Source organism: Xyrauchen texanus, chromosome 3 (genome assembly GCF_025860055.1).
Source record: "Xyrauchen texanus isolate HMW12.3.18 chromosome 3, RBS_HiC_50CHRs, whole genome shotgun sequence".
In the NCBI taxonomy this organism is placed as follows: Eukaryota; Metazoa; Chordata; class Actinopteri; order Cypriniformes; family Catostomidae; genus Xyrauchen; species Xyrauchen texanus.
The window spans coordinates 55,727,842-55,742,806 of NC_068278.1; the positions used below are offsets into that span (position 1 = coordinate 55,727,842).

At 38.4% G+C, this 14,965-nt stretch overlaps 1 protein-coding gene across 1 annotated transcript in view; it reads left to right on the forward strand.

Moving 5' to 3' along the window:
• The first annotated feature begins 1,812 nt into the window (after positions 1–1,812).
• Positions 1,813–14,965, forward strand: part of rictora (RPTOR independent companion of MTOR, complex 2 a) — a 51,583-nt gene continuing 38,430 nt past the window's right edge. Inside the window, exons 1-11 of the mRNA XM_052111428.1 lie at positions 1,813–1,865; positions 2,001–2,048; positions 3,187–3,284; positions 8,554–8,618; positions 8,837–8,968; positions 11,132–11,195; positions 11,307–11,433; positions 12,944–13,113; positions 13,257–13,324; positions 13,669–13,736; positions 13,858–13,940. Coding sequence (XP_051967388.1) covers positions 1,817–1,865; positions 2,001–2,048; positions 3,187–3,284; positions 8,554–8,618; positions 8,837–8,968; positions 11,132–11,195; positions 11,307–11,433; positions 12,944–13,113; positions 13,257–13,324; positions 13,669–13,736; positions 13,858–13,940 — 972 coding nt within the window. The 5' untranslated portion in view covers positions 1,813–1,816. The remainder of the gene's footprint in view (positions 1,866–2,000; positions 2,049–3,186; positions 3,285–8,553; positions 8,619–8,836; positions 8,969–11,131; positions 11,196–11,306; positions 11,434–12,943; positions 13,114–13,256; positions 13,325–13,668; positions 13,737–13,857; positions 13,941–14,965) is intronic.

A 14,965-nucleotide genomic window follows, 5' to 3' on the forward strand; every position in this document is an offset into this window, starting at 1 on the left:
ACAATATTAGCCTCTTGAGACCAGGGGAGTGAGGTTTACACACTGCACAGCTACCTACCAGTCGGCTACCGTTACACTCACCCTCCCCCCAAACCTCACTCCCATCCGGGTCACGGCACCACTGTAACCGGTCCTGCTCGACCCACTCAGAGCGGGATTCGAACCGGCATTCTAAGGCGGTGCACTAACATGGAGGCTAAAGGCTACATCCTCTAGCGTCCATAACTAGTGCGCCTCTTGAGGCCAGGGGAGTGACAATTGCACGCAAAGTCACTATGGATAAAAGCATCTGCCAAAATGCATAGATGTAAATGTATATAAACAAGAAATCATGGTATGGCAATGACTGTCGTTACCTCAGAAAATGTCCTTTCTTATCTACCTGTTGTCATAAAATTAATACACTAGCAGTTAAGTAACAAACAGAATTTATTAAATGTAAGTTTTGTTCATTAAAATTGAAGAAAATTGTTTTTATATAAAACTGAAGTGACCTGAAGCATGCTTGAAGTAACACTAATGGTGAACTCTTGCAGGCACAATCTCTTGGCGCTCTTTTTTTCCCCTTGCTATTTTTTAAATTATGACCATATTTTTTTTGTGTATTGTTGATTACCACAAAAAATTATTTTGAATGCGCATAAATAATAAAAAAAACGCAAAAATCTTGGTTACAGTGAGGCGCTTACAATGGAAGTGAATGGGGCCAATTTTTGGAGGGTTTAAAGTCAGAAATATGAAGCTTATAATTTTATAAAAGCACTTACATTAATTCTTCTTTAAAACTTGTGTATTATTTTAGCTGTAAAGTTGTTTAAATCAACCTTTTTGGGTTTTAGGGTTTGTTGTAATTACATTGTCATGAAAACAAAGTGGTAAAATTGGATGTAACTTTGCACAGAAAAGGTTAGTAATCAATTTTATCACACTAAAATCATGTTAACACGCATATTGTTTACATCTTGTTGCTATAATTGTTTGAAGTGAGTATTTTAATGTCCCCAATTCACTTCCATTGTAAGTGTCTCACTGGAGCCCATATTTTTGCTTTTTTAAAAGAAAAAAAAAGGAAGGATGAGTCTAAATAAATGTTTGTGATAATCAATATTATGCTACCAATGCTGTCGATTGAGCTTAAATATTTCTTTAAGTAAACACAAATGCAAAGTTACTGCTTCAAAAACCCAAATTTTAGGGGTTTTTGTATAGATTTAAAATTATTTTATGACCCTGTGTTCTACTTCAAACAAAATAAAAATTTCTTTTATTGAAATTAATTATTGATTCCTTGAGATATAAGTGTTAGTGGGTGGGGGTTATAATTTTTTTTTATATATATATATATATATAAATATTTTATATTACTATTTCTGTTTTACTACTTAAACTATATTTATTGTTTAATATTGTAATTTTTAATTTTTGGATGTTGTTTTAGACTGGCTCTGTGTCTTACATCTTCTATTTCAATATTCAAAATGAAAGCATAAAAAAATATATTTCAGTGACAGGTGATTGTGTGATGATGTCTGCACATATGAATGGACACAAATTTACTGGTTGAACAGTATAAAATATTCAAATATTCCAAAGAATAATGATAGCTTACTATTAACTCCATGTTCTGAGCAATACGGCTCTAAATCCATCCCATTGTATTATGATATCTATTTAATTATTTTATATTATTGAATAATAAGAAGAAGATGATGAGCTCCAACGAAAAGCTCTGACCCTCTCAAAGAAAGTGATCTCGCAAACATCGCGAGAGTTTACGAGAGTTCCGGTGTTGTGACGATTGAACGTCCCTGCCAACATGGCGGTCAGCATCCGCGGCCGTCCGACCCGGAGTGTACGGATGAGAGGTAATTTAACACCACCCACACGCCCACCACCATTCACCACCAACGCTTTTAATAAACCTCCGATTATGTGTTTTTCACTAAGTCTCGGTTAAAAGCTCACGGCGCCTTTATTGTGTCGATTTGTGTGTTTGCTAGGTCGGAATGACAGCGGGGAGGAGAATGTGCCGCTGGATTTAACGCGAGGTGAGTCACCGTAAACAGCATAATGATCACTTTTACAATGTTGCTTCTTCAATATTCCAGTATCGATCAAATTCCACCCAAAATTCATAAGAGAGTAGCAGTCTTCCATTGCCATTCGTAATTTCTTTTCCTCTGTCTCTATCGTTGTGGCCTGCAGAGAGAAGAAAACAAGGGTGCAGGGGCGTAGAAAACTTGGGGCATCTGGGTGACGTGTACCCCTCACTTTCAATAAAACCAACGTTCATCCCCCACACTTTTTCACTGGGCAAATGTGTTTACGCTGTGTCTTTCATACAGCAAATGTCTAAAGGTGCAAATGCAACAGTTAAAATTCACTAGTCAATTATATAATTAATTTAATAACAAATTTTAATCGATTGAGAACCTTAAAAATATATCCTATATATTTATGTTTGCCTTGCACTAATCGTTCTGTCCCCCTCACTTTTGAAATGATTGCCACGCCCCTGCAAGTGTGGATGAGATGTTGGCCGAGATGGTGTCTCAAAATCAAATGAGCTTCCTATATAGACAGCATTTTTGTCTTATGATGCCCACAAAATGTTGCCTAGCTAGGGAACTGACTGGGGTTTGAGACACAGCTAGAAGCAGTTTGTGTTCTCTAGTAAACATCTGCATGTCAACAGAATACCTGCAGCTTAGTGTCTAAAGCAGAAGGCCTTGCTTCCTAGTCAGTCAATGCCTTAACAGACAGCTGAAGGAGCCTTGAAACCTTCCTACCCCCAGATACTGCATTATAGGGTAGCATTGTGAAAGTGTTGGATGGCCTTAGTCTGTCTGATTCATCTAATCTGATTCTTTAAAGATACAGAATATCTTTCAAGACCCTGATCTCTGTATTTGAGATCCCTCTTGAGTGATGGACTAATTACAGACTTGAGCTGGGGAAGAGTTTAATTGCGATTGCAGAATATAGGGTATATATATCACAAATGTGCTAAACGTTCTCTGACACAATCTTCTGATTTTTTTGGTTTTATTTCTGATCTGCACAAGGGAAATTATGATTCACGGTGTCTTTGGAGATAATAAACGTTGTGCTAGTGATATTGCCTACTTGTTTTGGATCTCATTTGGCTCTGAATTTAACTTTTTGATCATTTATTTTTTTACACAGAACCTTCAGATAACATGCGAGAGATCCTTCAGAACATAGCCAAACCGCACGGGGTTTCCAACATGAGGAAGCTCGGCCATCTGAACAACTTTGTTAAGGTAATACAACTTTTATTAATGCTGGATTTTCTTTCAAGGATAGTTTCCCCAAATATAAAAATGTACCCTCATATTGATCCATATCCGGATGACTTTCTTCTCGGGGGCACAAAAGGAGATGTTGAGCAGATTGACATCCTCACTCAACATTCATTTTCATTGTATGGGGGCAAAAAAAAGCTGGGAGGAGGCCTCGGGGAAGACCCAGGACTAGGTGGAGAGATTACATCTCCACACTGGCCTGGGAACGCCTCGGGGTCGCCCAGTCAGAGTTGGTTAATGTGGCTCGGGATAGGGAAGTTTGGGGCCCCCTGCTGGAGCAGCTGCCCCCGCGACCCGACTTCGGATAAGCGGTTGAAGATGGATGGATGGATAGATGGATGGATGGATGGGGGCAAAAAAAAAGATATGTTGAAAGTGAATGGTGACTGAGACTAACTTACTGCCTAACAGGGGGGTTGGGGGGGGTTATCCCTTCAAAGACAGGTATACACTATGCTTGCATATGTTTTCAGCAATGAGAGAAGTTCAGAATTAGTCCCATTTTCTGCACTGATTTGGGGGGAAAAGTCTTTAAACATTGTAAAATGTATTAAAATGGTACTGTACTTTCATTTATAGCTGAAAACATAGGCAAGTTGGCCTAAATACTTACTAAACTAAAAATCAAGGGGGGCAAGAATATGTGCAACGTTCCAGTTCTGCAGGCAATGATTCCCTGTGTTCCAAACAGCATAAATGATGCTTTAGGAGGGAATTTTGAAGGGAGAACAGCACGACTGTAAGCTATGCTGTAAGGTAACTTAAAAACAAGTAATTCCAGGTAATTGTTATTGGTAAATGTTCTGTCTGCCTAGCAGGGCGTTACTAGGATGTGAACTTTAGGGTGGGCAATAGGTTCTCTCTTGGTCTGACCGGGACGGTTCCCCCTTGGTCGTTTTGTTGTCTGACTGAGGGGGGTACAAGTAAATATAGGGGGCAATGTCCCCTCTATAAGCGCATGAGTCGTCGTTCGAGAATCTGTAATGGAACTGAAAGTCATGAAATCCTTCAGTTCTGGTATTTTAAATAAAAAATGGAACTGGTTCTAGGTTCCCACCCCTAATCATGATTACCTTTGCTCATACTTGGAGTTAAAGGCCCATGCATACTTCTACATCGAACCTACTCCGTAGGCTTCGTGTAGCTACTGTGGTTATGGTGTAATTTACGGCGTAGCATGACAAGCACCTCTTAAAAAATATAACTGCTTGATGCATTAATGCAGACTACAACAGCTGTGATTGGTGCACTTTGTAACCAGAGACCACCCCCAGGATGACCAACGATATCTGATGTAGCATCACATTTTAACTAGATTATCTATGCATTATATCACATTGTATTAGGACTCGAGACCATTAAAGCAATTGTCTCAATCGGGAGCATCTGCTGTTTTTATGTTCTGTTTGTTTTTTCATAAAGTTTTTAAAGAAACACTATTCAAAAGATATTTGTTTACAGCTTATCAACTCCACAAAAACTAATTCTCAGGGCTTTTACTTGATATCACTTGACATGTGAGTGAAATAATATGTGTTGTATTCTACTCGCACAATTTCTGATCCGCACGATGATTGACGAACGTATGTTTGACTGTATTGCGTTCAGTAAATAATCATATTTAATAAGTTATAGTAATAGAACACGTCTAATTTGTCAGCAAATTAAAAAGCACCTGGTTAAGAGTTGGTTATATTGCCTATATGTATTGTAAAGTCTTTAATAAGACACCCATTTAGTGTTCGCCAAGAGAGGTATAGTTATTCATTGATTTGATGATTTCTTTTCGAAACATTAAAAGTATGCCAAAATATTTATTTATTTTTAAGCGTCTCAACATCAAGCTTACATTCACATAAAATATCCAAAGAATCTTATATGCTGTTTTTTACAGTCTCCTCTAAGCAGTTCTGTAATATGATAAACAGCAGCAGGCAGTGTGTGTGTGTGTGTGTGTGTGTGTGTGTGTGTGTGTGTGTGTGTGTGTGTGTGTGTGTGTGTGTGTGTGTGTGTGTGTGTGTGTGTGTGTTCTTGGGTTGTTTATCTCAGTGGGCGCTCTGCTCTCACTTTCAGTTTCAGTCTGAGAAATTGTATGTGTGTGTTGAAAATGAGTGTGTTTTAGACCTGTGTGTAAGAGTTTTGTCTCGGAGGATAAAACTTGTGACCATTTGTAAATCAAGAGTTGTTTACTCCATTATGCTGTTGTTTTTATTGTGGAATACCGAGATATTTTGAAGAATTTCCATGTTGGTCTTATCCATATAACTAAATACAATATCCATGTCTAAGTGCCAAAAAGCACAAAACAAACTAAGAGTAATTAAACTAGTCCGTAGTACTTGTTTGCTATATTCCTAGTCTTCTGAAGCCAATTCAGTAACTTTAAGTGAGGACAAAACCTGAAATTTGAGAGTGAAAAACAACTTGTATTTCTCTCTGTTTCTCACACAAAGCTATGATATGAAAACTATGGACTACTTTATTTGTGGGTTTTAAGTGGTGTGTGCATAGATGGTGTGAATGTTCATGCATAAATTGTGTGTGTGTGTGTGTGTGTGGCCTTTTAAGGATGCTGATATAGAGGAGATCTAATCCTCTCAGAGGGTCACATGGCCGCCTCCTAACTGCCTGAGCTCTGATATCATCACAAACACACGCATGCATACACAGCCTGTTAAGGTCATTACGCTCTGCAGTAACACACACTCAAACATGTTTGGTAGGTATGCTACACTAATTTTACTCTGTGGTAATCTTTGATCAATTGTGTGGATGTGCCAGTCTTAGTTTACTTCCGGGTTCATTCAGTTCATGTGTCTCATGGTTACCAGATGATGTTATACTTCCTCGGTTATTTTATACAACTTTCAACAGCTTTTAGAAATTTTAAAGAACAAAATATGTAATTAACTGTGCAGCTACTTTAACTGCAGCACCCATAGAGGCCAACTGTTAACTATAATAATGGAGAGTTTTTTTTCTTCTAGCAGATGGAAAGGAATTTTTATTAATAATGTTGTAATGAAAATTTGCGTCCCTCATAATTTTGTCGTAACCATCTTATAGAAAGGCCATACATTTGTGAATTTAGTTACAGCTGAAGGTATTGCAGTCAATGCGTGTCTTACCTAAAAATGCGCAGTGGCTATATTGTTCAAATACAGTATTATTTTATTTAAATATATTTAATTGTTTATATATTTTGGCTGTCAATCAATTTAAAATATTGTAGGAAATCTATTCAATTCAATTGTAATCATTAAAATGATCACAAATTAATATTTACTTAGGCCCCCAAATAATGTTAATATTGGAAATACTAATTAACTTAATGATCTATCTATCTCCTCTCTCTCTCTCTCTCTCTCTCTCTCTCTCTCTCTCTCTCTCTCTATTTTCAATTTAAAAGTACTTTATTGGCATGATTGTGTTTACATACAATATTGCCAAAACATTAATACACAAAACAGATAATATTGATAAGATATTATATCATATATATATATATATATATATATATATATACACACTCACTACCGGTCAAAAGTTTTGAAACACACTCATTCTTTATTTATATATATATATATATATATATATATATATATATATATATTTATTTATTTATTTATTTCCCCACATTTTAGAATAATAGTAGTCATTAAAACTATGGAATAACATAAATGGAACTTTTGAATTTTGCAGACATTAACTGCTTAACTGGCTGCTTTTTAGCAATGTTAATATTGAATTGCTCCGATGGCGGGAACATTAACATCAAATTCACAGCCCTAATATATGCATATAATATCATAGTGCTGTTGTGTAACGTCATGCCTATTGCCTAACAACACCTTTACTATAGGTAGAATCACTGTAACTCATGACCTCGAGTGGCTTATTGCTATATTCAATGACCAGAGATTTGTATGTTTATACACTCACCTAAAGGATTATTAGGAACACCATACTAATACTGTGTTTTAATACTTTCCCCTTCAGAACTGCCTTAATTCTACGTGGCATTGATTCAACAAGGTGCTGAAAGCATTCTTTAGAAATGTTGGCCCATATTGATGGGATAGCATCTTGCAGTTGATGGAGATTTGTGGGATGCACATCCAGGGCACGAAGCTCCCGTTCCACCACATCCCAAAGATGCTCTATTGGGTTGAGATCTGGTGACTGTGGGGGCCATTTTAGTACAGTGAACTCATTGTCATGTTCAAGAAACCAATTTGAAATGATTCGAGCTTTGTGACATGGTGCATTATCCTGCTGGAAGTAGCCATCAGAGGATGGGTACATGGTGGCCATAAAGGGATGGACATGGTCAGAAACAATGCTCCGGTAGGCCGTGGCATTTAAACGATGCCCAATTGGCACTAAGGGGCCTAAAGTGTGCCAAGAAAACATCCCCCATACCATTACACCACCACCACCACCAGCCTGCACAGTGGTAACAAGGCATGATGGATCCATGTTCTCATTCTGTTTACGCCAAATTCTGACTCTACCATCTGAATGTCTCAACAGAAATCGAGACTCATCAGACCAGGCAACATTTTTCCAGTCTTCAACTGTCCAATTTTGGTGAGCTCTTGCAAATTGTAGCCTCTTTTTCCTATTTGTAGTGGAGATGAGTGGTACCCAGTGGGGTCTTCTGCTGTTGTAGCCCATCCGCCTCAAGGTTGTGCGTGTTGTGGCTTCACAAATGCTTTGCTGCATACCTCGGTTGTAACGAGTGGTTATTTCAGGCAAAGTTGCTCTTCTATCAGCTTGAATCAGTCGGCCCATTCTCCTCTGACCTCTAGCATCAACAAGGCATTTTAGCCCACAGGACTGCCGCATACTGGATGTTTTTCCTTTTCACACCATTCCTTGTAAACCCTAGAAATGATTGTGCGTGAAAATCCCAGTAACTGAGCAGATTGTGAAATACTCAGACCGGCCCGTTTGGCACCAACAACCATGCCACGCTCAAAATTGCTTAAATCACCTTTCTTTCCCATTCTGACATTCAGTTTGGAGTTCAGGAGATTGTCTTGACCAGGACCACACCCCTAAATGCATTGAAGCAACTGCCATGTGATTGGTTGATTAGATAATTGCATTAATGAGAAATTGAACAGGTGTTCCTAATAATCCTTTAGGTGAGTGTATAATACAGTAGAAAGATGCGATGAATCATTTTTACTCTTTTTTTTTTTTTTTTTTTTTTTTTCTTCAGCTCCTGAACAGTGTTGGTCACTGTGAAGAGAAATTAGGATTTACATTTGAGGAAATCATCATTTGGTAAGTGCTATGGTTGGGGAAACATTTCAACTTTCTGTATGTCGTATCAATGGGTCACTGCCAGAAAAATAATGCTGGCTGTAGATTTGTGTCCTATAAAGTACAAAAATACATTGAATTTATATTTAAGATCATTACTTTCTTTATTTGTTGCTATCAATTTGAATAAAATAACATGGCTGTAAATTCCGTTCCTCTTTTTTTTTCTTTCTTCTCAGTCTGCGTGTTGCGTTGCTGAATGAGGTTAAGGAGGTTCGGGCTGCAGGTTTGAGAGTACTACGGTATCTGATCCGAGACTGCAGCATCCTCCAGAAAGTTCTTCAACTTCAGGTGGATTACCTGGTCTCCAGGTGAGCTTACACACTTAGCATCTTCAGAAGGGATGAGAATCTTTAGGGATTAAACAATTTTAGTTCTGAAGTAGTTTATAGTAAGAAATATTTGGAAAGAAAAAAAGCAATTCTTATTAGATTTACTGCCCTTAGCAGCTTGTTACCAAATGATGAGAGAATTTCATATTTTAACAAAACAGATTCTTGGAAATGATGTGTTTACGCAAACTTTTTAATTGAGATATTTTATTAATTTATCCATTTTTTTTATGTAATACCATGAATTACAAAACTCATGATGTGTATCTTAATACACATTGACATATAAACAACCATCCAATAATTTATTCTGAATTCATAATTCAATTGGTTTCAGTTGCGGTTTATTAAGTTTTTCATTCAATGAAAAGAACGACTCGAAAGTCGTTCGTTCGGGAATCAGACTACTCCTGCTTATTCAATAGTGGTGTTGCAGTGCGGCTGAATGGAAGCACAGAAAACACTGTCAGAGCATTTTAGCATAGTGTCTCATCTGCATCAGTGGAAGAATGCATGTTCAAGAACAGTAACGGGGGCCCTGGTGCCTGGGTAGCTCAGAGACTATTGACTCCGACTACCACCCCTGGAATTCAGGGTGTGCTGAGTGACTCCAGCCAAAGCAACTCCTAAGCAACCACATTGGCCCAGTTGTTAGGAAGGGTAGAGTCACATAGGGTAACCTCCTCGTGGTCTTGATTAGTGGTTCTCGCTCTCAATGGAGCACGTGGTAAGTTGTGCATGGATCGCGGAGAGTAGCATGAGTCTCCACATGCTGTGAGTCGCTTCGGTGTCATGCACAACGAGCCACTTGATAAGATGTGTGGACTGACGGTCTCAGTAGCGTAGGCAAATGAGACTTGCCCTCCGCCACCCGGATTGAGGTGCGTAACCGCGCCACCACAAGTACCTACTAAGTAGTGGGAATTAGACATTCCAATTTGGGAGAAAATGGACAGTAACGGAACCAAAATTCATAAATCATCATTTTTTTATCTTTTTCTAAATTTAACCTGTTCTGAAAATTGAATCTGTTCTTGATTCCCAAGCCAGTCTTCAGTCTTGTTTTTATTGTCATAGTGTTATGGTGCATTCACATACAACGCGAAGCGAGCGTTTCACGTGACGTGATTACATACGGAGTCAATGCGAAGACGCGAATTCGAGCAGGGCGGAGCGAATGGCGCGAGTCGAACATGCGAAATCGCTTCATTCGGAATGTTTCAACTCAAGGTAGATAAACGGATGATGCGCTGTCACGAAAGCCTATCAGCATTGAGATGTCCGGATGTCACTGACGTAGGAGCAGAAGAAATCTGAAGTAAAAATGTGTGAAAAGATTGTTGTAGCGGTGTGTGGGCGCCCGGATTTGTATGACACAACGTCATACATGTACATAGACTGGATGAAGAAAGAAAGTGAGCGAGGAAGTTGGACTTCCTGGTAAGTTATGAAAATATGCGCATCTACTTGATTCCAGCTGTTGGTTGTACTTTACTATGAACCAAGTCGTAGAAGCCTCTCCTCCGGTCCTTTTCTGGAAGAGAAGGGGGAAAACTCACAGGTTCGCTTTACTCGCACGAACGAAAGTTTAAACAAAATATTTCGCCAGGCGAAAATTTTCTTTGCGTTGTATGTGAACGCACTATAATGGAGATTTTTCTAAAAAGGCACGATGCGACAAGTTTCCAGGGACAAACTATTTTTCTGTCAACACTGAACGCAAAACTTCTGCATGACCAATGAGATTTGACTATGGCCAGACATCCCAGAAATAGAGACCAAGTTTTGACATTATGTTCTGTTACTTGCCATGGCTTGTTAGGACACGGTGTTTCTGAGAACTACTAAAAGGCTGCATGCCATTTTTTCAAATTGAATGTGTTCGTTTAAAAAAATAATGTTTAACTTTTTAAATCGATTTGTTCAAGAGAAAATAGTTTGCTGTGGTATCTAGAATGAAATCAAGAATTGTGAAAGTTGACTTGAATTGGGACAACCCTTTTGTGTGTTTGTGTGTTGGTGTTTTATTCTCCACTAGAAAGGAGAAGATTAACAGTTTATTGTCTGATATCTTTGATGTTCAGACATCTGACATGAGTGATGAGGTGCTGATCTTGAAATGCTGTAATGATTTGTGTTCAGGTGTATTGACATTCAGCAGAGTAATGAGGTGGAGAGAACTCAAGCACTCAGACTGGTCAGGAAGGTACAACCTCCAAACTTTCATTTTCCAGAATTTTTTAGACTAAGCTGCATATTTTATCTGTGTTGAATATCTTTCATCGTTTTATGTTGTCATTGTTTTTTTTCTGCTCAGATGATAACAGTGAATGCACAGCTCTTTCCCAGCTCCCTGACGAACTCTCTGATCGCAGTGGGCAACGACGGGCTCCAGGAGAGAGATCGTATGGTGCGATCATGTATTGCCATCATATGCGAACTTGGTGAGAATTTTTCTTGACGCAAGACAAAAGCTGGTTCACCCTTAAAATAATTGACAATAGTTACAAGAAAACTGTTGAAACTTCACATTAGCCACCTCTGTCACCACTATTCTATACAGCTAATTAGGGGAGACAGGCAAGTTTTCACACGAGGAAGTGGTCACAAGGACTACATCTCAGTAATGTTAAGATTTGGAGTCAAAAGTCCAATTGTGCAAACGTGTGCTTGCTTTTGCAGATATTTTGTATGTTAGTTTCAAAAACCTATTTCAAATTCAAAACCCTCTTTAATTAGAATATTTTTTTAAATTCTGCCCTCCAATTCTACCCGCCAAAGTAAATTTTCACCATCATTATTTTTAGGTTATAGCTCTTTATAAGCAAACCACACTGGCATACATCAATGCAAGGGTCAACTCTGTAATAAATATAGATTTGTACTGAAAGGTTTAAATATGTTCTTAGGACTAATGTATTTTCCAGGTCAGGTCGGGTTATCTTATAACTGATCAATTACAATATTTGTTGGCAAAAGAATGTTTTTGTCTCCTTTCATTAATGGTAAATGGTCTGCACTTATATAGCGCCTTTTTAACCTTAACAGTATTCAAAGCGCTTTACACTGTGACACATTCACCCATTCACACACACTCATACACCAATGGCAGCAGAGCTGCCATGCAAGGTGCTAGCCTGCCATTGGGAGCAACTTTGGGTTCAGTGTTTTGCCCAAGGACACTTCGGCATGTGGAGTCGTGTGTAGCCGGGATTCGAACCACCAACCCTGCGATTAGTGGCCGACCCACTCTACCACCTGAGCCACAAATTAATAATTTTGTGCCTCTTAAAGGTGCTGTAAGTTTGGCAATGTTTGCAAAAAACTTTACTACTTCCTGCAAGATATTAATGAAATAAATGCCCTGAGCTATCTCACCAGTCTCTGTGACCGCTCTAGACTCTGTAATCAGCAAAGAAAAATGTGAGTCGGACAATGACTCTTTCTGCCTGTCAATCATTTTGTGCGTTCTTATAGTATTGTAGTTGAAGTGAATATTTGAGGCTTTCTGCCTTTTTTATGCCATGTTGCTAATGACAGTTGTCAGTTGAGGGCGATATTTTGCTGTTTTTGTTTTTGACAACAGCTTGTGTCGGTCTAAAGCAATAAAGCTTATTTGGTATCTTTGAGTGCTGGGTTTTGGAAAGAGGGGGCATGGCTAATCCAACGGCTCTGCTTGGGGTGACTTCTAGAATGGCTAAAATCATTTACAGCACCTTTTAATTGATTTACTTTTTAAATTGAGCTTAAAAGCCTTTAATTTACTGTTTAATACAGGCATAGGTTTTTAAAAAAGAGGCGTGGCGTCAGTTTTGGTGGTGGGGTGACATAGGAACGTGTCCCTCCCCAATGTGTACATGAAAATGTGTGGTCTTCTCTATTTGCTCAATATACTCTGAGAGCTGCTCTCTAATGAAGAGGGTGCTTATGGTTGGATTCTTTGTTGTCTTACAGCGTTGAGGAACCCAGAGGTGGTGGCTGAGCGGGGGGGACTGAGCACCATCCTGAAGAATGTCATCGACTGTCAGCTGAGCCGCATCAACGAGGCCCTGGTCACTACCATACTGCACCTGCTCAATCACCCCCATACACGCCAGTATATACGCGCTGATGTCGAACTAGAGGTACACACACACATACAGTACATACAAAAAGTGTGAAAATTGTGTGTAATTGGGACAATAGGTAGTTTGCACATCCCTAGCAGGTACACACTATATTAATATATTATCTGATAGCCGTATGTTCTTGTTTTGTTTTTTTCCAGCAAATCCTTGCACCTTACACAGACTTTCACTACAGACACAACCCTGAAACAGCAGAGGCACAAATCAAGTGAGTAGTGTGTGCTTTTTCATTTGACTTGGACTTGGAATTGTTCTCCTGAGATGAAAATTCAGTCATTTAGCCTTTACTGATGTTGTTGCAAACCCGCATGACTTTCTGTCTTCTATGGAACAATAAGAGAGATGTTAGGCAGAATGATAGCCTCAATATAGTTGTATAGAAAAAAGATAAACATCTAAATAAACAATAAAGGTGAACCATATTGTTCCATAGAAGATAGAAAGTCATACAGGTTTGGAATGACATGAGGGCTATTTTTTTATGCTTGCAGTGTATATGAATATATGTGAATTTTCAAGAGTAACTGTTTTCTGATTGGTTCTGTTACACAGAGAGGACAGAGAAGCTCGTTTTTTATCCAGTAAAATGGCCATTGTGGCAGCGTTTCGCTCTTGGTCAGGTATGTGAGTCGCTGAACTTTTCTTCAGCTACTGTAGTAGAAAACAGGAACTGGATTGCAGGCCACTTCCTCCTCTCATCCATCTCTTCTGCTTTTGTTTTAATTTTTTTTTCTTCTGCAGGTATCATAAACCTTTGTAAAGCTGGCAACTCAGGGGTTCAGTCTCTGATTGGTCTGCTCTGTATACCAAACATGGAAGTCAGGGTGAGTCTTTAATGCTTGTTTATATAGACAAGGACTACTCAACTTCAGAAAGCTCAGGGGCCATAAAGCTGGATCCCTATAGCCTCGAGGGCCATACTCTTCACTCTTTATAAGCATTTATTTTATAGTTATTATTATAAAATGTTTATCATGTGTGTGTAATACATCTTTATAATAAAAATTGTTATATTGTTAATTAAATATTTTGACACTAATTATTTAATACATTATATAGCCTATAAATTAGGGCTGCGTGTTTTTTCAGATTTTTACGATTAATTCGAATTTGCGTTTTGACACTATATTTTTTATTTGAGAAATCAAGATTTTGCATAACAACATTGCAAACGCTGGTGTCAGATACGTTGTAAATCCGCCAAAAAAAATAATTCACTGCGCTTGTCTTGATGCTGCTCCCTCTCTGCACGTGTGTGGCACGCTCCAAATAAACGTGACAGTTTAACAACATGGAGACTGATATAAAAGACAGCGGTAATATTCCCACAGTGGGATTGTAGCTCAGCTTTGTCCATCAAGCAGGTATACACTTCGTCCATCAAGCAGGTATACATAACTGGCCTCGGCGTGCGCATGTTGATGAACATCTCCTTTCTTTGACCTATAAAAAAGTGTCAAATACTATCAAATTATTTGGATAGGCTATATCTACTGCTCCTTTTACCATGATGATTCAAATAGATCTCCAATTATTGCCTTGTTCTGTGACGTTTCAAGTGTGCTGCATCTATAGCCAACATTGTAAAGCGATCATTTTGACAAATTTTGCTAGTTGAATTGTAAAGTCATGCGATTAATGTCATATTGCTGCCCTGTTCAGCGTGAACTGCTAGAGTGTGCATCTCTATCTGCAGGGGTTTATGAATATGCACACAAATTGTTTGATATACAATGAGTACTTTCTAGATAAACTTGATAATGTATAGATATTGATGTCTAGATATATTTGTTCTTGATCAAATTAATACCTACACTGGCTAAGAAGTATTTTGCGGTTATCTTATTTG